Source organism: Nycticebus coucang, chromosome 15 (assembly GCF_027406575.1).
Source record: "Nycticebus coucang isolate mNycCou1 chromosome 15, mNycCou1.pri, whole genome shotgun sequence".
Taxonomy (NCBI): Eukaryota; Metazoa; Chordata; class Mammalia; order Primates; family Lorisidae; genus Nycticebus; species Nycticebus coucang.
In genome coordinates, this window is record NC_069794.1 from 97,437,911 (window position 1) to 97,465,537 (window position 27,627).

Here is a 27,627-nt window from a genome sequence, read left to right on the forward strand (position 1 = left end):
GACAAAAACTTAGAACTGGGCCTCTTTGTTCGGGGGAACAGCAAACAGTGAGCCATGCAGGAGGCCTCTCCATCCTGTGCCCATCTGTCCCTTTACACAATCTAATACGAGGTATGGGTACAGCTCCCCGCCTGCTTCTCCTGCACCAGCCACTCCCGCCAGACATCTCAGGCTCTCAAGGGAGCAAACCCCATGCTGCCAGGCCACCTTGAGTCCTAGCAGGACCAGGACTGGCACAGTATCAGCTCCTTGGCATTCTACTGGATAAAGAGAGGAGTCCCGAAGGGCATGATGTCAGGTGGCTGAGCTCTGGGAGCCATCTCTACTCCCACAGCCTGAGAGCGGGGTCTAGGTGCTGGACTGTGGAAACCCTTTAAAACACTCAAACATTTAGTCTTCATCCTTGAATCAACATGGCGATTCATTTCCACTCAGAAAAAGTCTCACAACAACCATTCTGTCTGTGCAGCAGGGCAGCTTCCATGCTGCTGATGTTTCCTCTTGATCCCTGAGGTGAGTGGCCTCTGTTGCACCAGGTTTGCAGGTTCTGAGAACCACAGAGCCAGCGTGCAGTGCTGGGGGTGGGGGGGAGTTGGATGCAAGGGTGTCTTAGCTTCCCTCTTCATGGCCTGAGTGCCAAGCACTAGTACCTTGGGGTGTGACACAACTCCCTCCAAGCTCCCATCTTCCTTCTGTGAAAGTCAGGTTGACACTGATGACTTAAGAGTCCTGCAAGTCCGTCACTTTGTAAAACTCCCAAATCTAGGAATATGTGTAAGGATGTGCGGCATTGTTGTCGGTGGGCTCGCTATGTTCTGCTGGCCCCGAGCACTAACCTGGGAGTGGCTAGACCTGCTTCCCAGGTGCAAGCCCAAGGCTGGGGACAGTGTGACTTAGAGACTGAGTTTTCCATCTGCAAAATGGAGCATGAAATGGTAGGGGTGCTGTAGAAAGCAGTCTGGCAGTTCCTCAAATAGTGAAACAGGTATTCTAATACTTAGCCACCTATCTCCCAGGCATACACCCAAGAGAGTGTACACAGGAGTCAGTGTCACTCACAGAGGTCAGGAAGTGGAGCAGCTCCAATGCCCCTCGGCTGAGGAATGGGTGAACAGGACATGTCTAGCCACACAGGGGACTATTATTTGGCCATAAAAGGCTCATGTTCCCTTACATGGCACTCTAAAACGCTGTGCTAAGTGAAGGCACTCTAAAACACTCCAGCAAACACAGAATGCCATAGAGACAGATTGTGACTCCAGTGGTATGAGATTCTAGAATGGGCACAGCCATAGAGACAGATTGTGACTCCAGTGGGGTGAAATCCCAGAATGGCCATGGCCTTAGAGACAGAACACACATGAGTGGCTGCCAGGGGCTGTGGCTGCTGATGGGACCAGGGTTTCTGCTAGCCTGATAGAAATGGTCCTGAGTTAAATAGTGGCGATGGTTTTGCAACCTTGTGAATATGCTAAAAACCACTGAACAGTACGCCTTAAAATGGTGAATTGGATAGTATAGGAATTGTATCTCAATTTTTTGTTTAATATTGGGCTATTTTATACCAGGGGGTAATCAGTCTTCCCTTGGAGCAGGTAGATCAAGCAAGAGCCTGTGTGGGAAGTACACGGCACACATTGGCCCATGTCAGAGAACATTTTCTTAAATCTGGCTCATCTGTCCTTCTATCACAAGCTCCAGAAAAGCTTGATAAGAAATTTCAAGGAGGGGCAGGTGGGGGCGGGGCATTAACCCTGGGCAGAGTCTCCTTCTAGCACTCCAGAACCTGGAGGCTCACCTCCTGAGACAGGGAGTGGCCAGACGCCCACTTCCCCAGGACCCTCCCAGTTGACACTTGTCCCACACACATTAGTAATTTCACCCATCCTAGTCTCAAAGTACAGTCAGCCCTGCATGTCCATGGGTTCCCTGGACTGAACGTACTTGGGGGGAAAATGGACGATTGCATCTGTACTTAACACGTACAGACTTTTTCCTGTCTTTCCCCAAACAATACAGAATAGCAACCATTTATGCAGCATTTATATTACATTGGGTATTACAAATAAATCTAGATTTAACACATATATATTGGGAGGATTTTGTAGGTTATATGCAAATATTAGGCTATTTTATACCAGGAATTTTAGCATCTATGGATTTTTTTATTATTTATTATTTTTTTCTGAGTCTCACTCCGTCGCCCTAGATAAAGTGCCGCGGCATCACAGCTCACAGCAACCTCAAACTCTTGGGTGTAAGCGATTCTCTTGCCTCAGCCCCCCAAATATCTGGGACCACAGGCGCCCACCACAATGTCCGGCTATTTTTTTTGATTTTTTTTTGTTGTTGTTGTAGTTGTCATTGTTTAGCAGGCCCAGCCGGGTTCAAACCCGCCATCCCTGGTGGATGTGGCTGGCGCCCTACCTACTGAGCAAGGGTGCCAAGCCCATGTGTGGATTTTGGTATCTGAGGGAACTCCTGCAACCAAACCCCGTGCAGTCCGAGAGACGGAAGGGCCCAGTTCAGGTCAGACAGGGACATCCACCCTGGACTCCGTCCCCTCCTTTCTTTCACTCAACGGTTCTCTTTACGTGCTGTTCCAATCTGCACCTCCAGCAAGTGGGGACGAGAAAAAAGGACCAGCTTGAGTTGTTGGCTTTGAGGTCTTGGAAGAAGTTGCTGCCAGTATGAAGACCAGAGTGGGGGCTCTGGGCTGGCCATGCGGACTGCCTAGGTCAGGAAGCTCCTGGGAGGCGGAGGGCGCGCGGTCCCCTGACCCAGGGTCTCTCGTCTTGCAGCTGCCCCGGGCCCCCTGCCCAGCGCGGAGCAGCTGGCGCTGGTGTACAGCGCGCTGGGACTCTGCCTGTGCGCGCTCCTCTGCTGCGTCCTGGTGGTCGCCGCCCGCGTCCTCCGGCGGAGGGGCCAGAGGGCCTCCCGGCAGGCCCTCGCAGGGCCCCGCGCGGCCCCCGCCACGTCTTCCCAGGGTGAGTGTACGAAAGCGGGGTCCTCGCCCTCCTCACTGAGAGGTGACAGGGCTCAGGCCCCTCTGTGGTCCTGACACTGCCCCTCCTCTAAATGGAGCGCGTCTTCCTGGGAGAGGTCTGGGGCACATTCTTGCTGTATTTGTTCCGTCTCAGTGGCAAGGAGAGGGTGTGTAGGGCGGCGGGAACGAGCTATAAGGGCCTTCCAGGAGTTTCCAGGACTCAGGACTCCCAGGGCTGAGACCGCATGTGGGAAGGCGGCCGCTCTGGGACAGGGCCTGGATGGGGGCTAGGCCGCGCGGGGGGTCGCTGTCGCCGGCCCCGGACGGCCAATCCTAGTGACTGCCCCGGTTCCTGGACCCGCGGGACTTGGCCCTCTGCTGTCGCCTCCGCAGGTCCCGCGAAGGAAGCCGACAGCCCCGGGGGCGCGCTGCCCGAGCCGGTGGAGACGTGCAGCTTCTGTTTCCCCGAGCGCAGGACGCCCACCCAGGAGAGCGCGGGCGCACCCGGGACCCCTGGCTTCGCTGAGGGCGGGACGCGCCACGCTGGGACCCCCACCCTGCAGCCCCGCGCGCGCGCCCCGGACGGCTGCCTCGGCGTTGTGTGCGCGCCCGCCCTGGAAGGGGTCCCGGGCGCGTGGTCGGTGGGGTAGAGGGGAGGGAGAGAGATGAGACAGAGAGGGAGAGTTGGGGGGAGAGACAGAGGTGGAAAGGGAGGAGGACAGGAGTGGAGAGGGAGAGAGACGATCAGACAGGCAGCCCAGAGGAGGCGTTCCCCGTGCAAGCTGTAGCTAACTACACCCACTACACCCCAAGAACCCCTTTTCCTGTAAAATAAAACCTTTGAGGCTGCCCTTCCTCGCTGGACTTGGGCTGCATCTGTAACGGCCCTCCTGGGCTCAAGGCTCTGACAAAGCTGCCACCGCTTCTGGTTTAGGAGGGTCCCTGACGCCCCCCACCTCGCCAAGTCCTGAGGAAGCTTGCGGATTGGGCTGGGCCTCAAGCAGCAGGTGCATGTGGTGAGAGCTGGGAAAAGGCAAGAGGGAGGCACCTGTGCCAGGAGCCAGAGGAGGGGCTGCCATATTCATTTCTCTCACAGACACATTCCCTTCCCTGCCTCCTTAGGGCCTGGAGCACAGCATGCGTGTGCACACGTGTGTGTTTCAGGGGTGCAGGACAGACAGGAAAGAGAATTATTCACCCTGCACCACTCCAAAGTATCTTGCACACCTGCACACAGCAAAGGGTCACGAGCACACTTTGGCAGTTGTACACAGGAAGCCCAGGACTCCATAGAACACCCCATCTTTTCACCACCCATGGAACAAGAGGCTGTATTGGTTTGCCAGGTGCCTTCACAGAGTATCACTGGCTTCAGAATGTTGAGGTCTCACAGCCTGCAGGCCAGAAGTCGGAGGGGAAGGCATGGGCAGGCTCCTTCTGAGGGCTGTGGTAAGAGGGTCTGCCCCAGGCCCCCTGGGCATGCAGGTGGCACCTTCCCTGTTTCTTCACCTTTTTCTGTGTCCTAATTTTCCCCTTTTATAAGGACACCAGTCACACTGGACAAGAGTCCACCCTACTGAATTCATCTTAACCCACTAGGGGTGAGGGCTTCAGCAGATGAATATCAGGGAATCAATCCCAGCTGGCTCCTCCCACAGGCTCCCCCCATGGCCACCCCTGCTTCATCTTTGCCTACAGGCAAGCTGGCATCTAAAACATGTCTGCCCAAGGGTGCAGCCAACCCACGTGGTAACATCTTGGTCGCACTGCTTCCTCACCACCATGCCCAGTGTAAGCGGCACCCTTCCCTGTGACAGGCTGGATACACACCCTGGGCTGGTGCAGACACATGCTGGATGTTGGCGAAACACTACCAACGTTCACCTGCTGCAGCTTATCTAGAATCTGCAGATTTCTGTTCCTGCAGATCTGTGGTTTTCCAATTCTGCTCATCTAAACCCAAGGAGCTCTGGAGGATATCTCTGGAATGTCAAGGGAGAGTTGGGGTGCTGAGAATACAGGGTGCTGAGTGCCCAACCTCGGCTTCAATTGGACACAAATAATCTTGTGGGGTTTGGGGTCAGTTTTTCAATTATCTTTTGTGTATGCATTTGTTTTTTAGAAAGGAATGCTTTACTAGAAATAACATCTGAAACTGTAAATTTTATCCATGTTCTATTTGTCTTATCTCCAAAATATAATCCTGATTCCAGCCACTTGTCAGGATCTTTTTCTTCTTCTTTTTTTAATTAAGAGATGGGTCCTTGCTCTGTTGCCCAGGCTGACTTCAAGCTCATGGGCTCAAGTGATCCTCCTGCCTTAGCCTCCTGAGTAGCTGGCTCTGAAGGCGCATGTACCACCACACCTGACTAATGAAAATAATTTTTTTTTTTTTTTTTTTGGTAGAGACAAGAGTTTCACTTTATCGCCCTCGGTAGAGTGACGTGGCGTCACACAGCTCACAGCAACCTCCAACTCCTGGGCCTAGGCGATTCTCCTGCCTCAGCCTCCAGAGTAGCTGGGACTACAGGCGCCCGCCACAACGCCCAGCTATTTTTTTGTTGCAGTTTGGCCGGGGCCGGGTTTGAACCCACCACCCTCGGTATATGGGGCCGGTGCCCTGCTCACTGAGCCACAGGCGCTGCCCGAAAATAAAAATTTTTTAGGCTCGGTCTAAAAAATAATCACCCGTAGCTCAGTGATTATGGTGCCAGCCACATACACCAGGGCTGGCAGATTCAAACCCGGCCTGGGCCTGCTAAACAATGACAACTGCAACAAAAAATAACCAGGCATTGTGGTGGGCACCTGTAGTTCCAGCTACTTGGGAGGCTGAGGCAAGAGAATCGCTTAAACCCAAGAGTTTGAGGCTGCTGTGAGCTGTGACACCACAGCACTCTACCAAGGGCAACATAGTGAGACTGTCTCCAAACAAACAAACCAACAGGATAGGCCAGGCACTGTGGCTCACACCTGTAATTCTAGCACTCTGGGAGGCCGAGGTGGGTGGACTGCTCTGAGCTCACAGGTTCAAGACCAGCCTGAGCAAGAGGAGACCCCCATCTCTGTAAATAGCCAGGCTTAAGCCCAGGAGTTTGAAGTTGCTGTGAGCTGTGACGCCACAGCACTGTACCAAAGGTGACAAAGTGAGACTCTGTCTCAAAAAAAAAATAGAATAAATAAATTAAAAACAATGTCTTTTATATTTACCTTTATTTCTGGGGATCTTCATTTTTTAGTGTACATCCATGCCTCTGGAAGCACTTGTTTTTCCACTTACAGAGCGTCTTTTAACATTTCTTACTGCATGGGTCTGCTGGTAACAAATTCTTTCAGTTTTTGTCTATTTGAAAAGTCTTTTTTAGAGACAGAGTCTCACTCTGCTGCCCAGGCTAGAGTGCTGTGTCATCAGCATAGCTCACAGCAACTTCAAACTCTTCGGCCCAAGTGATCCTCCTGCCTCAGCCTACCACATTGCTGAGACTACAGGCACCTGGCACAACACTGGGCTAGTTTCTCTATTATTGGTAGAGACCTCACTCTTGCTCAGGTTGGTCTTGAACTTCAGAGCTCAAGGGATCCTCCTGCCTTGGTCTTCCAAAGTGCTAAGATTATAGGCGTGAGCCACACTGCACCTGGCCTTCACTTTCATTTCTAAAATGTAATTTTTCTGGGTATAAAATTCTGTTCAGGGCTCGGTGCCTGTAGCTCAGTGGCTAAAGTGCTGGCCACGTACACTGGAGCTGGTGGGTTCAAATCCAGCCCGGCCCTGACAAACAACTACAACCAAAAAACAGCTGGGCATTGTGGCAGGCACCTGTAGTCCCAGCTACTTGGGAGGCTAAGGCAAGACAATTGCTTAAGCCCAGGTGTTGGAGGTTGCTGTGAGCAGTGATGCCACAGCACTCTACCCTTGGCAACAGCTTGAGACTCTGTCTCAAAAAAAAAAAAAAAAGAAAAGAAAAAAACTCTGTTCAGCATTTTAAAGCTACCCATTACTCTCTGAGGCCTTCCACCTGCACCAGATTATGGATCACCTGAGCAGGCTGCCCTCATCTCCCAGGGCCAGCAGTGGGCCCTCCAGGTTATGGATCACCTGAGCAGGCTGTCTTCACCTCCCAGGGCCAGCAGTGGGCCCTCCAGGTTATGGATCACCTGAGCAGGCTGTCTTCACCTGCCAGGGCCAGCAGTGGGCCTTCAGGGCACAGCCTCAGGGTTGCAGCTCCACTTTCTGCTCTAAGTCGGCAGACACCCAGACTGACTCAAGAGTCCACTTGATGTCACTCTGGCACAGCCCCTATTTAGGACGTGGGTGTGCCTGCCCCATACCCACAGGCAGTTCACACTGCACCGCTTCTGCCCAGGGTGCTCAGAGCTCAGCATAGACAGGCAACAGCAGGCTGCATGGACCAGGCTATCCCTCCAATGCCACCGGGATTTGCGGTGCAGTGACACAGCTTCTCACAGATGAATGCTGTATTTTAACTAGAGACCAGGACAACCAGAGCATACTGGGTCTGACATTCAAGGTGGGAATATTTCTTTTTTCTATCCTGAAAAATTTGAGCTTTGCTGGTTTAAAGATGTTAAACCCCAAAGTGGGGGAAATGTTCCCCCAGGGACACACAGCAATAGAAGCCCTCAACATTCTCCTGAGTCTGAAGAGTGGGGACCAGGGCTAGCACAGTCTCCAGTGTTTACACATAAAGGAAAGAACTTGCCACAACAGTTTTCAACAATAGCATCCAAAAAGGGCAAGGCCATCTGGGTGCAGTGGCTCGCTCCAGTAATCCAAGTACTTTGGGACAAGCACTTCAGGCCAGGAGTTTAAGACCAGCCTGGGCAACACAGAGAAACTCCATGTCTGTAAAAAAAAATTAAAAAATTAGCCAGCCATGGAGGTGCATTCCGTAGACCCAGCTACTGGGAGGCTGAGGCAGGAGACTCACTTTACTCCATAGGTTGAAGGTTGCTGTGAGCTAGACTGATGCCTGGACCACAGAGACCCTCTTTAAAAGGGTCTTTAAAAAAAGTTTGTTTTTGTTTTGTTGAGACAGAGTTCTACCCTGTGCCCTGAGTGAAGTGCAATGGTGTTGTAGCTCACTGCAACCTCAAGACTTGGGCTGTGGGCATCCTGCTGCCTCAGCCTCCAAAGCCACTGGGATTATAGGAGCTCACCGCAGCGCCCGACTAGGTTTTTCCATTTTTTTCATGAGTCGGGGTCTCATGCTCGCTCAGACAAGCCTCGAACTCCTGAGTTCAAGCAATCCTCCCACCTCAGCCTCCCAGTGCTGGGATTACAGGCATTGAGCAACCTAGCAAAAAAAAACAAAAAAACTTTAAGAAAGTAAAATCCAAACCTCCGTGCTTCAGGAATGAAGGTCTAGGACCCAGGGGTGCCCAAACTGAGAACTCACTTTGCTTACTCTGTGGTGTCAGAGGTCACAGTGGGCATGGACTCTGCTTACCCTATCGTATCAGACGTCACATGGGTGTGGACTTTGCTCACCCTGTGGTGTCAGACATCACGTGGGCATGGACTTTGCTTACCCTGTGGTGTCAGACATCATGTAGGCATGGACTTTTCTGCTCATCAGCTTTCCTTAGTGTTTGTGTATTTGCTATGTGGCCCAAGACAACTCTTCTTCCAATGTGTGGCAGAAAACAAGTTGGACGCCCCTGGACCAGCTCAGGACAGGGGAAGTGTGCAGGCTCAGCACCAGGTGCAGAAGACGTCCCAGAGGTCAGCTACAGCCTGGCAACCAGTGCAGAGCCCTGGACTCCCACAGCTATGCATGTTTTTCTCTGTGCTTGTTACGGACTTAACGTGCACAGCACCACCTCCTGACATGGGGAGCTTGCTGCGAACTGGGGCTCCCTCCTCACAGCAGGGCTGACTCAAGCTGCACTTAAAGGCCTAAGAGGTTGACTTCTGCCCTGAATCCTGGATGTCACCCTCCTACCCACCAGAGGAAGGTGTGTCCACCACCACCAATTACAGAAGAGCTAGGTGTGCGAGGACATGTGCTTTCCAACACCCAGAGACGCCTCTGGGCACTGAGGGCTGGGGGGCCTGCCCTGGCTGTGTCCTCCCTCCAGCCACCCTTTCTTTAGCTGCCAGTGTCAGTAAGGGGAAAACCAGGAAATTCAGAATAAATGGTAGGTTTATTATGACACAGGGAAGACTACAAGCCAGTAGGGGAGGAGTAGTAAGGGGAAAACCAGGAAATTCAGAATAAATTGTAGGTTTATTATGACACAGGGAAGACTACAAGCCAGTAGGGGAGGAGGAGAGAATCAAACAGCTCCCCAAAACAATGGGTGTAAAGAAGCATAAACATCTTGGCAATAACATCTTCAACCACAGCAAAATCGTTACAATTTTTTGTTGTCAAAGTCATAGTAAATGAAAACAGTCACTTGAATTGTCAAAAGAACAATAACCGTACATGATGAAAAGCACACACGCCAAGCAGAGACGCGACAGCACGGGGGCGCTGCGGGCCCAGGGTGGCCGGGAGGGGCCCAGCTGAGCAGCCACCTGCTTCCTGCCCAGCCTGGCCCCCAGCAGACCCCACACTCACAACTCTCACACTGGCTGAGGAGAGGGGTCCGTCCACCTTACTGAGCAGTTTCACCAAAGTCCCGGCTGTTTCTCACACCAGCCAGCGAGTCCCTTAGTGGTAAGATACACTTTGTGACAAGCAGCCTGACACACAGGTCACTAGGAACAGGAAAACTGTTTTCCTTAATTTTATAGCTGGACGGTGAGCTAAAAGAACAGATTTCCAAAGCCATCAAGTGAATAACTGTTCCTAACAAAGTGGATTCCAGTCAGACACAGGACCTAGTGCCATGTGCAGGTAACACCAGGGCAGAGGGGAATTAATTTGGATACAAAAGTTTAACATAATGCCTTTCAAAAAATGAAACAACTCCATCTCCCTAACCAGCACTAAGGTTCCTAGAGCAGCTGAGGCCCCAACACAAGCAACAGGGACAGGGGTGGGGCCTGGGGAGCCACAGGACACCCCACCAGAAGGCCCAAGGACAGCACCCAGCACAGCAGTGGCACCAGACAGCACTTAGCGCCCCGGGGGCCATGCAGCCAACCCTCCTGACAAGAACAACCCCTCCCCCACTGTCATATAGGGTCATGTGGGACCAGCTTCTTTGACTCAAGCCCTCCCACATTTACTAGTGCTCATCTTAAAACATGCCTCCACTTGCTCCAAGTGCAGAAATATAAAGGAAAATTAATCCAGCAAATGCTTTACAAACCTGCATCACTGAGGCTCGTGCCATACTCGGTCCAGGGTGTGGTGGCCTTTCCCCTGCCCTAGTGTCTCCTGTTCGGAGCTGTCCCTACCCTTCTGAAAGAAAATATTACCATGCAGAGTGGGGGGTTCTGCCCCAAGTCTTTCACTTCCAGCCTCACTAGCTAGCAAGCCAGAGCTGGTCCCTATCTGCTTTTGTGTGGCTTTTTCTCATTTTAGTTTTTTTTTTTTTAAATCAAACTTTCTTGACATATGAAAAGTATTTATAATTCAGATTTTCATATCCATAAACACAGCTTTATTGAGACACAGCCACACTCATCTATCTGCGGAGACGGGCACAGAGCCGGCAATGCCGACCACCAGGCTCTTCGTGAGAAACACTGCAAAGCCTTCACATTGGTGACTGCGCTCCAGGACTGAAGGGCCCACACCTCAGGTGGAGATGGGGGCTTCCAGGACAAGCACAGCTTGAGATGGCTGCTCCACAAACTATATTAAAAAACACCTCCTCCCCCATGTCCCTATAATTTCTCAGAAACAGACGATCTAAGTTTGAGTTTGAAGAGATAGTACATGCAAAGTATCTTACAAGCAGTGATGCGTTTTGCTCTGCTTCCTCAGCTCTGCCCTAGAGCTCCCTCAGGAGGTCCTTCTGCTCCCACCACCCGAGACTGCACAGACACAGAGCAGAGGAGCCGCTTCAGCTCTGCGTCCCGCATGCTGGCCACCAGGCAGTGACAGAGGGCGATGGGACAGAGGACAAAGGTGAAAAACATGAGGGTGGGAGCCAGTCAACGCCCGGGAGAGGCTGCGTCTACCCCAGAGACAAAGATAACAGAGACCCCTGTGTCCCGAGGCCACTGACCAGACATGCAGATGCTGAGGGGCAACAAACAAGCACCAGGTAAAAGCAAGAATCACTCTAGAGAACAAAGGAGCAACTATCTAATTTCAGTATCAACTCAGTAATTCACTCACTTTGCTATTATTACATTTATGAAATTCACCATCATGGAATAAGAGAGAGAAGGGGTGGGGGATAAGAAAATGCCTATTTCTAGAAAACCAAGAGAGGCTTCCACATGCAGTTTGATGCTAAGTTATCTTGGAGAACAGACACACTCAGAAACCGACTTAGTGTCTCCAGTCCCACAGGCGTAGGGGGCTGCTTCCTGGCTGCTGAAAACACAGAGGCTAAGGGTCCTGCACTCTGCAGCTTACCACCACCCTCAGGAAGGGCAGGGCCGGTGAAGCCTCCCTGAACACCACCTCGTCTTTCTGCTCACTGCTTTAATGGACTCATGATTTTAAGACAGGTGGGCGCAGCCGGGCGTTGTGGCGGGCACCTGTAGTCCCAGCTGCTTGGGAGGCTGAGGCAAGAGAATCGCGTAAGCCCAAGAGTTAGAGGTTGCTGTGAGCCATGTGATGCCACGGCACTCTACCTGAGGGCGGTACAGTGAGACTCTGTCTCTAGAAAAAAAAAAAAAAAAAAGACAGGTGGGCACCTTTCTAAACTGCAAGCTGGGAGACCACTGGAGGCACCAGGAAGCACCAGGCAGCAGCTGCTTGGTACCGAGGCTCCCTGTCCACTCATACTCGGGACCACAGGGACTCCTGGTGACAGGGCCACTCTGTTCCTCCCCGCCAAAGCACACCCTCATATGGTGTATCTCTGTGTAGTTCCTGAGCCCCCACCACCTGTGTTTGTCGGTTCGACCCTGAGGGTCCCAGGACAGAGGGACCCACAGGGCACGCCTGTGTGGTAGGTGGTGTCCTGAGGTCGGGGAGGCTGGGGATCGCTTCTTGAGGGTCGCAGTTTGTTGCCTTCATTTTCTCTGACCAGCTGCGATGAGGCTACTCATACTCCAGGAACTGCTTGTGGTAGAACAGCAAGTACCTGTGGGGACAGACAGAATAGGCGGCTCGCAGCTGACCTCGCCCGGTCAGGGCCCAGCCACTGCCCAAACCAGGGTGCAAGCCTGGCGCCTTCTGCAGTCCTACCACAGTCTGATCTCTCACTTGATGGTTTTTGGTTGTCAGTCCTCAAGGAGTATTTCACTGGCTGGTGGCACCATTCCCCGCAGGAAGCCCCCTGCCCTCCCACAGCTCTGCCCCCACTGTGACTGTCCTGCCCTGTGTGGGGCCCAGTGTCCTCAAGGACCACTGGCCACACGTCCAGCCCAAGTGCCCCTTGCTGCCCTTGAGGCTATCCGAACAAACACATCTTCTGTGTAAAGCCTCTTGGGGGCTTTGCCACTGCTCAAGGAATCTGTGGCAGGGAGATCCCCTGGGTCCCTGGAGGGCCCATTCTCAGTCCTCTGATGACCCACTGAGGATGGCGTCCTATCTAGAACACACCCAAGTTCCTTGGGCCACTGAAGGTGAGCAACCCTGAATGGCACTAGGAGTAGAGGGGAGGCAGAGCTGCCTGAGCAGGCCTCTCTCCTGCCCCTGGACACACCCTTCACTGTCCAGCACGTCCTTAATGCTGGCTTTGGTGATGATGGCATCGTCACACTTGAACCACTGGTCTTTGTGCTGCCGGATGAAGCTGGTGTAATGGCCACTCTCCAAGGTTCCTTGATGGTTGACAACAGCAAACAAGGAGTACCTAGGAGGGAGGGAAGGAGTGGGGGAGAGAGGCTGGCTCGACACCATCACCGTCAGACACCAGATGGCCTGGGCCAGAGTACTGCACCCTGGAGAAAAGGGCCCAGCCACCCCTGACTTGCCCACTCCAGCTGCTCCCTGGAATTAGTCTAACGGAGGTGGCAGCAGACAGCTTGGGCATGTCAGCACACCCCGGCCTTAGCTCTCTCCAACACCAACAGGAAGAAGAGCAGTGGAAGGAGAGGAGGCCTCATGTAGGCAGTGAGGGCAGCGTGCAGCTGTGCAGATGAGCCACTCCCACCAGAGACCAGAGGAGAGGACGGGCTCCCCAACAGTGGGAGCACTAACATGACAGAGGTGTGGGAAGTCCCTCCCCCACTGAACACAGAGGTTGGCCAGACAGTAAGTGGACAGTGCACGTGGCCCCAGACAGCTGCTGACACCATGTGGCACGCAGGAAGCCACTCGCCTGGGAACACCCAGGCGCTGGGACATGCTAGGCAGCACTCACTTGTTGTCACTGCTGAGACTGTCCACGGGCTGCTGGTACTGTCCGTTCATCCTGCTCTCCTTGCTGTGACAAATGGCAGAACACAGCACCACTTAGCATCGCCAGGCAGAGACACGGGCTCTGGTGACATCACCAGGCAGAGACACAGGCTCTGGCAACACCATGGTTCGTGAGGTCAGCCCGCCAGGCCAGTGCTCAGGGGCGTGTCTGTGCTTTCTCGTTCTCCTGCAATTCTGCTGTAGACACAAGTGACCCCTACCCCCCATCCCCCATTACCTGAGCACATTAGCTGGGCCATGAAGAGAACTGCCTAAGGCATGCCTGTGCCCAGGGCACCTGGCCTGGCAGCACTGCCCTGTGCCCTTTTAGGAGGAACACATCCCGGGCCACACACAACCAAGAAATTCTGAATAGGCTTTGTGACAGGAGCTGGATCTGAGACAAAGCCAAGTTTTGTCCATAACACACCAGGTGATAAGTATTCTTTCTCCCCACTGTAGTTTGGTTTTGAGAAATGTCAGTTACACCCACTCAACAACCTAGACAGAGATTGCCGCTGGTCAGTGTCTATGACCAGCACATCTCCTGGTAGACAGAGAGGGACAGCTGGGAACAGGAAAACCCATGACAGCCATGACTCCATCGACAGCAGAGACACCATCTCTGAGATCACAATGACAAGTCGTGTCATCAGCTTCCTGGCCATGTGAAATCTGTGGTCAGCATGGCCCACTTTCCTAGGGACAGGGTCACAGGCTGACAACAGAGCTACACCCTAGTGGTCTTGCTTTATCTGAAATAGTTACTTGTGTTCCACAGGGGCAGGACCACAAGGACGGACCCTGGGAAGATGGAGATACAAAAGGCAATTTGCTGTAGATGGTGCCATGGGCTGAGCTGTGTCCCCTAAAAAAAATAATCTCCACATCTCAGTCCCTGGAACCTGAGATACTGTAGACAGATCTCTGCAGATGTGATCAAGTTAAGGACATCTGAACGAGGCCACCCAGTGATCTGGGTGGGCCCTAAGTCCAGTGACCAAGGTTTCTATGAGGGAGAATCAGAGGGCAACTGGACACAGACACAGAGACAGAACCCTGTGAGGGAGCAGCCAGAACGTTTCAGACTCTTCCCTGGACCCTTCACAGAAGGGTGGCCCTGCCGACATCTGACTCAGATATCTGGTCTCTAAAACCATGACGAAAATAATCTTACTGTTTTAAGCCACTGAGCGTGTGGCTCTTTTGTTATAGCAGCCAGAGGACACTAACACGTTTCACACCCTAGCAAGCAGCTTGGTCTCTGAAGGATGGTCCATCATATAAAGAGTTGAAAAGCAAGGAAAATGAAATCTACAGCTATAACATCAATGTACATCTGTATTTCAAACTCTCTTCATTCAAATAAAATGTTGCCTCCTCACTGTGATCTCATCTTGGTGACTTCCCAACTTTGAAAGTGGATAGAGAATAAAAGAATCCAAAGCAAAAACTATTATCAGATGAAAACAAATCCCTGAAGTGTGTCTTGGTGAAGATCGTGGCAGGTCAGATGTTTCTCAGCAATCGCCTTGTCATGAGGACTGTGCTGGGTCCCACCCCAACAGGGCCAAGGCACCCCCACCCCGAGGCAGGTGAAGACACCCTCTCCCACCTGGAGGCCATGAAGGGGGTCATGTCCAGCTCCAGGGGAAAGGACACGTAAGTGGTGATCTTCCGCCTCAGCTTGGCTGAATGTTCAAATCTCTGCAGCAACAGGGGAGGGAGAGAGAGGGAGGCAGGATCAGCTACCAGTTAGTGGCCCCATGGCGCTTCTCTGTGCCTCAAAGTCTACTTTTCTGAGTGTCTTCTGGCTGCACAGAGAGCTCACAGACTCAGTTATACAATGCTGATCCAGACATACCCCCACATGAAGTGCTGACAGGAAGAGACCGTTCAGAAAGTAATCTAATCTCACAGCAAGCCCAGCCAAGTGCACAAGATGACCTGCCCATACCCACGGGCAGCAAAATTGAACATTTTGTTACTTTCACCAGACAAGACACTCACCAAACCCAGCAAGTTAGTTCCGAGTGGCTGTCTTGTGTATTAAAAGTAGCAAAATACAGCAAAGAAGAATATGTGGCCATGAAACTTAAAATACTTACTGTCCATTAACTGGCCCTTTACAGAAAAGCCTGCTGACTCCTTAACCACATCCTAACCCTCCCCAGAGGAACTCTCACCCTACATTTTGTTTCCTGTGGCACAGACAGGAGTCGTCCCGCTCACACCCTCACGGTGGCTTCTCCACATGCCTTACTGATGAAGTACAATTATAAATGTCCTCTGTCTGCCAAACTAGCAAGCTCCAAGTTGCACTGTGGACTAAAAATCAAGCCAGTGGATCTGGCTTTCTGGAAAACTTACTTTGAGATGGAAGCAGGCCACGATGGGCAGTTTCTTCATGGTGAGCTGTTTGGTGGACTCCTGGTAGCTGTGGCAGCCACTGCACTTGATCTTGGCACTGCTCCCCAAGTGCTCCGGTCTGGTGAACCTGCCAGGCACATAACACCGGGAAAGGAGACCGGGATGAGGAGGAGAAAAATTCTATCACTTCTGGGTGGCACCTGTGGCTCCAGGAGTAAGGGCGCCAGCCCCATATACCAGAGGTGGTACCAGGAGTAAGGGCCCCGGCCAAAAATTGCAAAAAAAAAAAAAAATTCTATCACTTCTAATGGGTTGAGATCTCTCCCCAAAACATACACATGCAGTGAAGAACATTTGTAATTTCACAATGAAAGAAAAATTATTTTTTCCTCCAACTTCTTTGACTATTTTTTAAAAAACATTTATCTTAAAAAAAACTCAGGGCGGCGCTTGTGGCTCAGTGAGTAGGGCGCCGGTCCCATATGCCAGAGCTGGTGGGTTCAAACCCAGCCCCGGCCAAAACACACACACACAAAAAAAAAAATTCAAAGGCCTGGGGAAATTTCTAATTTCATACCATATTCAGTTAAATATGACCCAGAAAAATGAAAACTTAACATTCATAAAAAAACTACATATGAATGGTTATAGCAGCTTTACCCATAACAGCCAATAACTGGAAAAAGCCCAGATGTCCTCCAGCAGGTGAGTGGTTAAACTGTGGTATAGCCACACATGAAATACTAGTCAGCAGTGAAAAGGGGCAGACCAGTGATCCACACAACTGTGTGGGTGAATCTCCAGGAATACGGTGAGTAAAAAAAGCTAATCCCAAAGGTTACATGTTATATAATTTCATTTGCATAATCCTGAAATGTTGGATCTGTAGACCTGGAGAAACCCATGAGGGCAAGGGCTCAGGAGGGGGCAGGAGGCACAGCTGTGGAGACCTTATGGATAAAGGTACTGGGATGTCCTCACCATCTGGCTGTGCTGCTAGCCACAACACTGCAGGACACTGGGTAAACAGTACATGGGACCTGGCTGTCATTTCTCACAGCTGCAGGGGAACTACAACTATCTCAACATAAAAAGGTTAACTAGAGTTCATTCTTCTAGTAACAGGGAGCCAGACTAGCCCAAACGCCTGTGAGCAGCGTCCACACCCAGGGTTCGCCTCCCCTCGCCATCACCGTACTGGTGCAAAGCTGGGCCCGCTCGGGCCACAGGAACTTAGTGGGCAGATCACCTTGGTCCCGGAGCAGCACCACTGGACTCAACCAAACACCCCAATGTCCAAAGAGCCACAGATGCCCCCAGCCACAGGTCCACACCAGGTGGACCCCCCTGCCCTACAACTCTCTCCCACTGCCACCCAGCTCTGACAGAGGAGACCCGGTGGAGTGTCCCTGCTATGGCCACTCTCCACCCAGGTCTCAAGTCACCCTGGCTAGGGATTCAAGGGTTTGTGCCCAAGAACACCATAGGAGTGTGCTCCAGCCTCTCAAGGCTGAGCTTTGCCCTCCCCATTGAGTCCAGAGCCTGTGGCCTCAGGACACTCACTGTCTCCCACCCAAGTACTAACCAGGCCCGACCCTGCTTAGCTTCCGAGATCAGACGAGATCGGGCGCGTTCAGGGTGGTATGGCCGTAGACAGGACACTCACTGTCTATATGAAGCTGTGGCCTTGAAGAGGCTGGGCTGCAAATGGTCACTGCCTCCCAATGAAATGGTACACAAAGGCAGGGGAAATCCTGTAATCCTACCACTCTAGAGGCCAAAATGAAAGGATCCCTTGAGCTCAGGGGTTCAAGACCAGCCTGGGCAAGAGTGAGGGGAAAAAAAACTAGGTAGGCATTGTGGCAGGTACCTATAGTCCCAGCTACTCAGGAAAATAAGGCAGGAGGATCACTTAAGCTCAGGAATTTGAGGTTGCTGTGAGCTGTTAACACCAGAATTTTGCTCTTCAGTAGGTTCTTGGTCTCAGCGATTCGAAGAATGAATCCGCAGACCACAGATCAGTGGTAAGACAGCATTTATTTACAGAAAAGAATACAGAAGTGCCAGAACTCCTGGCAGAGAGAGAAAACCCAAGTTGGGAGAGAAAAGCTCTCTGTCTGTCTCTGGGCTCTTTGTCTAGGGGTGTATACACACGTATAGTCCCATGAGGCCCTCGGTAGTTATATTTAGCTGAGCTTGGTAGTTACATTTAGCATGTCTGGGACATCATGTCTGGGTCACAAATGAATGGCTACGATCCCTTTTATTCCCAGGCCTAGGAAATGGGGCCCCCTGCCCACCCTCCAGCCCACTGGTTCTGCTGCCACCGCACCAACACTGCCAAGGCGGAGGCAGCCAGTCCACACCCCCCAGCTCCACGAGCTGGCTTGGGTGCCACTTGTCCTGTATCACTGTGACACCACAGCACTCTACCCAGGGTGACAGAGTGAGACTCTGCCTCAAAAAAATTATAATTAAAATTTTAAAAACCCTAGGTATTTGGGGAACTAATTTTCCAGCAGTAGGGAGAGATTATGTGACAAAGGGACATGTTAAAAGCACTTCTGGCACAGGTGGTAGCTATTAACAATAAAACTCATAAAACACGGGCAGTGCCTATGGCTCAGTGGGTAGGGCGCTGGCCCCGTATACCAAGGGTGGCAGGTTCGAACCCGGCCCCTGACAAACTGCTATTAAAATAGCTAGGTGTTGTGGCAGGCACCTGTAGTCCCAGCTACTCGGGAGGCTGAGGCAAGAGAATCGCCTAAGCCCAGGAGTTGGAGGTTGCTGTGAGCTGTGACACCACGGCAGTCTATCAAGGGCGATAGAATGAGACTGTCTCTAAAAAAATAAATAAACCCACCCATAAAACACTTTTAGTACAGTATGTACCAAATTTTAAAATCTGAAAAACAGGCTCCATGCCCATAGCTCAAGTCAGTAGGGTGCCAGCCACATACACTGGGATGGTGGGTTTAAGCCCAGCCCAGGCCAGCTAAACAGCAATGACAACTGCAACAACAAAATGGCCAGGTGTTGTGGCGGGCGCCTATAGTCCCAGCTACTTGGGAGGCTAAGGCAAGAGAATCACCTAAGCCCAGGAGTTGGAGGTTGCCGTGAGCTGTGAAGCCACGGCAGTCTACCAAGGGCAATAGAATGAGACTGCCTCTAAATAAATAAATTAATTAATTCATAAAACAGACTTTTAGTACAGTATATACCAAATTTTAAAATCTGAAAAACAGACTCTATGCCCATAGCTCAAGTCAGTAGGGTGCCGGCCACATACACTGGGATGGTGGGTTTAAGCCAGTCCAGGCCAGCTAAACAGCAATGACAACTGCAACAACAAAATGGCCAGGTATTGTGGCGGGCGCCTGCAGTCCCAGCTACTTGAGAGGCTGAGGCAAGAGAATTGCTTAAGCCCAAAAAAGTTTGAGGTTGCTGTGAGCTGTGACGCCACAGCACTCTACCGAGAGCAACATAGTAAGACTTTGTCTCAAAAAAAAAAAAATCCCATTTTCCCACATTTGGGTTTGGAAAGCCCTTTCTCATGCTCTAAAAATCCTGCCATCTCACCCGGGCAGGGCAAGGAGCCGGGTGGCCAAAGCTGAGCCTGCTTCATCAGCTGCTTTGTGGTCTAGTCTCAGGTGGACTTGGGAAAAGAGCCGCATTGCCCACACAGGCCCACAGAGGGCCACAAAGAGGTCCGCAGCACCTGTGACTCAGTGAGTAGGGCGCCGGACCCATATACTGAGGGTGGCAAGTTCAAACCTGGCCCCAGCCAAAATGCAACAAAACACAGCCGGGCGTTGTGGTGGGCACCTATCCCAGCTCCAAGTCCCAGCTCCAACTCCCAGTGGGAGGCTGAGGCAAGAGAATCGCCAAAGCCCAAGAGCTGGAAGTTGCTGTAAGCTGTGAAGCCATGGCAATCTACCGAGAGTGACAAAGTGAGACTCTGTCTCTAAAAAAACATAAAATAAAATAAAATAAGAGGCCACAGAGGTCACCCAGACCACACAGACCAGGCAGAGGTCCACACAGGCCAGAGGGGTGCACAGATCCCTGGGCACCATCCCCACGGGGTCCTTTCCAGGTCCTCCTCCGACCGGTCTGCATGCAAAGTTTCAGTTGTACTAAAAATTCGTGACTAAATTCAACTTAGGGCAGACTCCCTTGAAAAATGTTTTTGCTTTTGTTTATTTTTCAAATTTAAAATGTAGTACTCCATTTTATACCCAGTCCTATCAGTGTTAACAATGGTGACACATTTAAAACTCTAAACATGCAACTTTGGTCCTGTGGACTCTGTGGCAAAATAAAAGCCACGGAGCCCACACCCCCCTCAGGGGCACCTCCACTCACTGAGGGCTCTTCTACCCAAAGCCTTTAATTAGTCCAAGTAAGAGAAAATAAAGACTGTAGAACACCAAACTCAACTAAAATAAAAGTTTAGGGAGCTTCTCTGGTCTCTCTGCAATTGAATGCTGCAGCATTCAAACATATTTCACAGCAGTCACATCGACCAAATAAGCAGAAGTGCCGATGCCCACCTAACTATTCTAATTGCCTGCACAGGTGGTGGTAGCACGAGCTCCTAGCTCACACCAGGTGCAGCTCACTAACCATGTCAGGGGCAAGAGCTGCGAGTCCTGCTCTTTGGCCCATGGTTCCTGCACACAGGGTCTGGTCATGCGGACACCTACACGACACACAGCCGGTGGACAGAGAGAAAAGGCAAACCAGCAAGTGCAGCTGAGGGCCATCCTGCCCTTTCCCAAAGCTGTCTCCAGGCAAGAACAGCAAAGCCTGGTTTGGAACTGATCAGCCCTGCTTCTGAACAACCTTCCCACAAGGAAGCCTCCAGGCGAGCTGCTCACCTTCGCAGGCAGTCTGTGAGAGTGGTAGTCCCCGAGACGTGGCTCTCTCCGTTCACCACGCTGCCCTCACTCCCTGGGCTCAGGGGCCAGAACGGGGTGGAAGAGCCAGGCAGGTCCAAACTGATGTCCCAGAAGGGGTCTATTGTGGTAGAGACACCACTAAGAGCACAGGGAGGGAAGACACAGACAGGTAAGGATGGCTGCCCACCGCGGCTCCCTGGCCACGCCAAGTGAAGCGCCCCACCCCCCTTCCACACTCCACCCTTTTGCCCAAGCAACACCCCACAGGTCAGACACAGGACAGAAGAGAAAAGGCAAACACCATTAATCAGACCTCCCAGGCTCCCACGGTGGCCCAGGAAGGGATGTGTGTGAACGCTCTAGGCAAGTCTCTACATCCAGACCACCACAATCAGTTAGGGATCTTCTTAAGACTACAGATCCACAGGCTCCAGTCCAGGGGCTCTGAATCCTTGGATCCATCTCAGCTGACCTGGGAACTAGAATCTGCTACCCTGAGTGACAAGGGGACCTCGAGGCACCCTTCACAGAGTGCCTGGACAATTAAGGATGCACTGAACAAGGCCAATTCCCTCCTAGAGACGTATATATACTTCTATAAAGTTATATACTTGCATAAACATAAAACACTCACAGATTAGGAAATGTACTATTAAGTATTTAACCAGGTTTTTTTCTTTTTTGGAGACAGAGTCTTACTCTGTCACCCTGGGTAGAGGGCCAGGGCATCAGAGCTCACAGAAAACTCAAACTCTTGGGCTCAAGAGATCTTCCTGCCTCAGACTCCTGAGTAGTTGGGACTACAGGAGCCTGCCACCACATTTGGCCAGTTTTTCAATTTTGGGGAGAGGCAGGCTCTCACTGTTGCTCAGGCAAGTAAATAGGCTTTAAAACTGAGAAAATTGCATTGTGGCGGGCACCTGTAGTCCCAGCTACTCGGGAGGCTGAGGCAAGAAAATTGCCTACGCCCAAGAGCTGGAGGTTGCCATGAGCTATGATGCCCTAGTACTCTACCAAGGGCAACAAAGTGAAACTCTCTTTTAAAAAAAAAAAAACTAAGAAAATTGGCTTGGCAACCTTAGCTCAGTGGTTAGGGTGCCAGCCACATACAGCAGAGGGGGCAGGTTTAAACTCAACAGGCCTACTAACCAACAATGAGAACTGTAACAAACAAAACAGCCAGGCGTTGTGGTGGGCGCCTATAATCCCAGCTGCTTGGGAGGCTGAGGCAAGAGAATCACTTAACTCCCAAGAGTTTGAGGTTACTGTGAGCTGTGATGTCACAGCACTCTACTGAGAGTGACATAGTGAGACTGTCTCCAAAAAAAAAAAAAAAAACAAAAAACTGAGAAAATCTCCTAATGGAATGCAGCAGTTAAGGGCCTGCAAGGAGGCCCCAAATGACATATGGTCCTTATAAAAAACTGCACCACCTTTGACATGGGCCACTCTGTCCTGCCCATACCCAGCTGGCTTATGCAGACTACAAATGATGATCCACTGCAGGTCCAGGGTAATTCTAGTGACAAGGTTTTTGAAAAACCTGGAATAAAAAACACAGTCAGGTGCAACAGTGAGTGCCTGCTGTCCCGGCTACTTAGGAGGCTGAGGCCAGAGGACCACTTAAGCCCTGGAGTTTGAAGCCACAGTGAGCTATGACACCATGGCCCTCAGGGCAACAGAGTTAGACCCTATTTCTAAAAATAACTAACAAGGTACACTGAGGTCGAGTAAGAGAGTTCCTCTATCCTAAAAAGTCAGTGGATTTTTTTATTTTTTTTCCTGGCACTAGAAGCTTGGAGCACTAAGCAGAGGCCACACATGAAAAGAATCAGAACCACCTCATGAGAGAAAATGTAAAAGGAAACCACGAGCTCATTAAGAGTGACACACGCACACTTGGAACACACATGTCAGACTATGCCACTCACGACCTGGCCCTCCATGAACATGGGTATTTTATTTGGTTCCTGGTGCCAAGAACTGTAAGGCAGGAAGAGAAATGTAGGGAAGCTCCCAAGAACACACTGCTGGACACTGAGACCCCAACACAAAGTGCCGTACACCCCTCAGGGCATCACCTCTCCAAAGGACGGGCCACCCGCCCTGACCTCACACTAGGGCATTTGATAAAACCACTCAGGTCAAGACGGGCTGGTGGTACTGGTGCCCACCATGCTCAAGGCCCAACCCTGACCTGTCAGGGCATGCATGAGCAGCCTCACACTTACTGGCAGACTTGGCAGGTGACATCCGACTGCAGCCCTCCTGTGAAGATCTGGTCTATGATGCAGTTGCAGTGATTGGGATTGTTGGCCTTCTTCCCGTTGTCATCACCTGCGGACAGACCATGTTTCATGATCAGCATCCGTGCACCATGAAGAAGCCAAGTCCTCAAGAGGGTCCATATTGGCCCAGCAGAAGCCCAAAGGAGCCAGAAGTGCCGACACGATGGTACTCATTTCAACGGACAAGACTTGGCAGGGGGCCCCATCGCTATTTGAATGTGATGAGAAATCTGAGCATGTAAATTCCCAACACTCTTCTATTCCTCATTCCCTAAGAACTCTAGAACTCTAAGGAATGCCCAGTAACTGGGGCAGAGTTAACAACTACTTCTTTCATATACAGGAAAAGCAAAAACATGTTTCCTGTGAGACAAATGTACTGTAGGCCAAATATCCCTGGGGAGGAGCCAGCCCCCAGCAATCCCAACTACGTACAGCAGTGCCCTCAGATCAGAAAGTAACTCTCCAGGCCACCACAGGCAGCGGTGTGTCCCCCGTCAGCTGTACCCAGAGAAGCACCACTCCTGCCCTTCACTCAACACACTCTTTTACTTATGTGTTGTAGGTACAAGAATAACACATATGCAGCAAAATACCACACACAGAGCTTCATTCAGCTGAACAGAGGGATATCAGCCATCTGTACATATGTCAGACATCATGAAGTTAAATTATTAGAGGAATAATGGTTTGAGGTTTGACAACAGAAAGTTTAAGATTAGGGAGAAAGGTAGTGGAGCAAGACGGCGGCTGAGTAACAGCTTCCTTGTAACCAGGCACAGTGAGATTGGGAAGAGAAGACTCCAGGAATCTCTGGCTGGTGGAATCTGCCCAGGAACAAACCTTTGGGTAAACAGGGAGACAGAAAGAGACTTTTGGACTCCAAGAGGAGAACAAAAGCAGCGGAGAACTGGCAAATGGTTGCGTTGCTTCAGTCTGAGGCCGCCTGCAGCTGCAAGTACAGCAGCGGTGAGACTGCAAACCAGGAAGGCCTTCCCTGTGGGCTGTTTTGATATTTTTGAACTTGGGCACTTGGTTGAATTACCTTGGGAGAACTTGGGTGAGAGTGAGAATTTAAGCATTGTCTAGAGTCCCAGACTGAGCTGCTGAGCCGGAATGGAGCTAATAATTTTGTTTGGCTGTGGGCTGCCTGTGCAGCCATAGTGAGAGAACTGCCCCTGCAGGGTCCACACTCAGGGTCACAGAGCAAGGACTGGGCTGGGAGACCTTGGGCAAGTAATCTAAGTGACTGAGCAGCCCAAAGGTAGGGACTGAGACACTAGGGAAGAGCAGAGATTTCAGTGTTAGGCACTAACAGGGCTGCCCTACAGCCTTGGCCCTCCGGTGCATAGAGTGAGACCAGCTTTGGTGCAATGTGTAAGCGGGCAGCCACTTCAGGAGATATCCCAGCGACAAGTGTTTTCCTTGGAAAGCTTCTGTTTAGCCAAGGTTAACAGTTTAAAGTGACTTTTAAGTGGGCTGAGGAGAGATTTAGGCTTTTAACCCTGCAGGTTTCGAGAAATCAGCAAGAGGCCTCCAGTCTCTACCTCATACAGCTGTATCAGCATTGTGATTAACATCTTATATCCCACAGCTCGGCGCCTGTAGCTCAAGCAGCTAAGGCACCAGCCATATACACCAGAGCTGGCAGGTTCGAATTCGGCCCAGGGCTGTCAAACAACAATGACAACTACAACCAAAAAAATAGCCGGACACTGTGGTGGGCGCCTGTGGTCCCAGCTACTTGGGAGGCTGAGGCAAGAAAATTGCTTAAGCCCAGAAGTTAGAGGTTACTATAAGCTGTGACACCACAGCACTCTACCCAGGGCAACAGCGTGAGGCTCTGTCTTTAAAAAAAAAAAAAAAAAAAAGGCACCTCATACCCCAGAAGATCACCTATTGCCCAGACAAAATTCAGCAAGATATATACACTGCTTTGGGTTTTTTTTAACTTTTTTTAAATTTCAACATTTTCCCTCCAGATTTTTCTTTTTTTTCCCTTTCTTTTCTTACTTCATTTTTCTGGTTTAAATATAATTTTCCATTCTTGCCTTCTTTCACAATTAGAACTTCATTTTTGCTAGTATTTCTACCCCTATTATTTGGTTTCCCCCCCCAATCTTATCCCATGAGGTTTTCTGTTTCTTTGTTTTGGTTTGATTTATAGTTTATTTTTGTCTTTCCTCTCTACCTGGTGGCGGTGGGGTACTGTGTCTGAACAGGCTGGCAAAGAGCTGCTGACCTCAAAGGAACCACCCAACAAGAGCACCGCCAGAAGCTGGGGTTTTTTAAGGTTGGGTCAAAGTTCCCTACTGCACATCTTTATTACTCCTGTCTCCCTCTTTCTGTGCCTCTCTTCTTTCGGTTAATATTCCCTTTTACTCACCCCCCTCTCCTTTCTCTTCTTTCTTTTCTTTTTTTTTTTTAATCCTTTTTCCCTTCTTGCTCTTCGATCTTCTCATCCTTTTAGTGCTGTACCAAAAGGACTCATCAAAACCTTAAGCCAGAAGCACAGTAACTTAAAGAGCAAGAGGAAGTGAAAGGAAAATTAGGGCAAGGAAACAGATAAAAGAAAACACTCATGAGGAAGAATCAGCAGAAAAATCCTGGCAACATGAAAAACCAGTCCAGAGCAACCCCTCAAGGGACCGGACATAGCTAACTGCAGAGGATTCCACCTATAAAAGAAAGTTAGAGACCTCGGCGCCGGTAGCCCAGTGCTTATGGCACCAGTCACATACACCAAGGGTGGCAGGTTCGAACCCACCCCGGCCAGCTAAACAATACAACTGCAACAAAAAAATAGCTGGGCCCACTGTGGTGGGCACCTATAGTCCCAGCTACTTGGGAGGCTAAGGTAAGAGAATCGCTTAAGCCCAAGAGTGTAAGGTTGTTGTGAGCTGTGATGCCACAGCACTCTGAGGGCAACACAGTGTTGACTGTCTCAAAAATAAAATAAAATTTAAAAATGTTAGAAATGACAAAAGGTGAATTTATAATACAGATGATGAAAACAATGAAGGAAATTGCTGAGAAAGTGGAAAATCCAAAAGGAAATTCAAAAACAGAATCAAATAAGAGATGAACGATATGAAGAATATAGAAAGGATGTAGCAGAGCTGAAGGAACTGAAGCAGTCAATTAGGGAACTTAAAGATGCAATGGAAAGTATCAACAACTGATTAGACCATGCAGAAGAAAGAATCTTAGAAGACTAAGCTCTTGAGATAAATCAGATGGGTAAAGAGGCAGAAAAGAAGAGAGAAAGCAGAACATTCACTGACAGAATTATGAAGCGTTCAAACATACGAGTTATAGGGATCCCAGAAGGGGAAGAAGAATGCCCCAGAGGAATGGAAGCCATACTAGAGAATATGATAAATGAGAATTTCCCAAATATCACCAAAGATTCTGACACACTGCTTTCAGAGGGATATTGGACCCCAGGTCGCCTCAACTCTAACCGAGCTTCTCCAAGACACATGGAGATGAACCTGTCCAAAGTCAAGACAAAAAAAAAAAGAAGATTCTGCAAGCTGCCAGGGCAAATCCATCAGGTGACTGCAGACTTCTCTAATGAAACTTTTTTTTTTTTGCAGTTTTTGGCTGGTGCCGGGTTTGAACCCACCACCTCCGGTATATGGGGTCAGCGCCCAACTCCTTTGATTCACAGGCGCCACCCTCTCTAAGAAAACTTTTTAAGCCAGAAGACACTGGTCAACTCCCTAGGTAAACAGAACAATTTCCAGCCCAGAATTTTATATCCCACTAAGCTAAGCTTTAAAATAGACGGAGAAACCAAATCAATTACTGATACACAAACATTGAGGAAATTGGCCACAGTAAGACCAGCTCTACAGGAAATACTTCAACCTGTTCTACACACTGACCATCACAATGGACCACCAGCAAAGTAAGCACCCAGAAATTAAAAGACAGAACATAGCTTCCACAATGATGCAAAAGACAAAACTAAGCAATGGACTTTCACAAAATAAGATGAATAGAACGCTACCACCCTTATCAATTATCTCAATAAATGTTAATGGCTTGAATTCCCCACTGAAGAGGCATAGATTGGCTGATTGGATTACAAAAGACAAGCCATCCATTTGCTGGCTGTAGGAAACACACCTAGCTTCAAAAGACACATTAAAACTCCGAGTTCAGGGTTGGAAGACAATTTTTCACGCAAATGGAATTCAGAAGAAAAGAGGGATTGCAATTTTATTTTCAGGTACATGTGGATTTAAAGCAACCAAAGTCAAAAAAGACAAAGATGATCACTTCAAATTGGTCAAGGGAAAAATACAACAGGAAGACGTTTCAATTCTAAGTATTAATGCACCCAACGTCAATGCTCCCAGATTCTTGAACAGACCTTAATTAGTCTGAGCAATATGATATCCTATCCTGTAACACCATAATAACACTCCTCTTACAGAGCTGGACAGACCCTCTAAACAGAAATTAAAGATATAAAAGGGACTTAAATGAGACCCTAAAACAACTGTGCACATTCTTCGCATCGCCCCATGGAACATTCTACAAAATTGATCATGTCCTAGGACACAAAACAAATCTCAACAGAATCAAAAGAATTAAATTTTTGCCTTGTATCTTCTATTTTATTTTTAATATTT

At 50.1% G+C, this 27,627-nt stretch overlaps 2 protein-coding genes and 1 pseudogene across 3 annotated transcripts in view; 1 reads left to right on the forward strand and 2 right to left on the reverse strand.

The window, feature by feature from the left end:
- TNFRSF13B (TNF receptor superfamily member 13B) overlaps positions 1–4,640 on the forward strand; it is a 35,979-nt gene extending 31,339 nt beyond the window's left edge. For both annotated transcript variants that reach the window (XM_053563249.1, XM_053563248.1), the window contains 2 exons: positions 2,802–2,987; positions 3,380–4,640. In XM_053563249.1, the coding sequence (XP_053419224.1) occupies positions 2,802–2,987; positions 3,380–3,636 (443 nt within the window). In that variant the 3' untranslated portion in view covers positions 3,637–4,640. The remainder of the gene's footprint in view (positions 1–2,801; positions 2,988–3,379) is intronic.
- A 4,575-nt stretch (positions 4,641–9,215) lies between these two features.
- Positions 9,216–27,627, reverse strand: part of USP22 (ubiquitin specific peptidase 22) — a 55,769-nt gene continuing 37,357 nt past the window's right edge. Inside the window, exons 7-13 of the mRNA XM_053563231.1 lie at positions 22,928–23,033; positions 20,676–20,834; positions 15,796–15,922; positions 15,041–15,132; positions 13,388–13,450; positions 12,728–12,877; positions 9,216–12,163 (exon numbers count right to left, since the gene is read on the reverse strand). Of these exons, the coding sequence (XP_053419206.1) occupies positions 12,121–12,163; positions 12,728–12,877; positions 13,388–13,450; positions 15,041–15,132; positions 15,796–15,922; positions 20,676–20,834; positions 22,928–23,033 (740 nt within the window). The 3' untranslated portion in view covers positions 9,216–12,120. The remainder of the gene's footprint in view (positions 12,164–12,727; positions 12,878–13,387; positions 13,451–15,040; positions 15,133–15,795; positions 15,923–20,675; positions 20,835–22,927; positions 23,034–27,627) is intronic.
- Positions 17,335–17,450, reverse strand: LOC128567144 (uncharacterized; annotated as a pseudogene).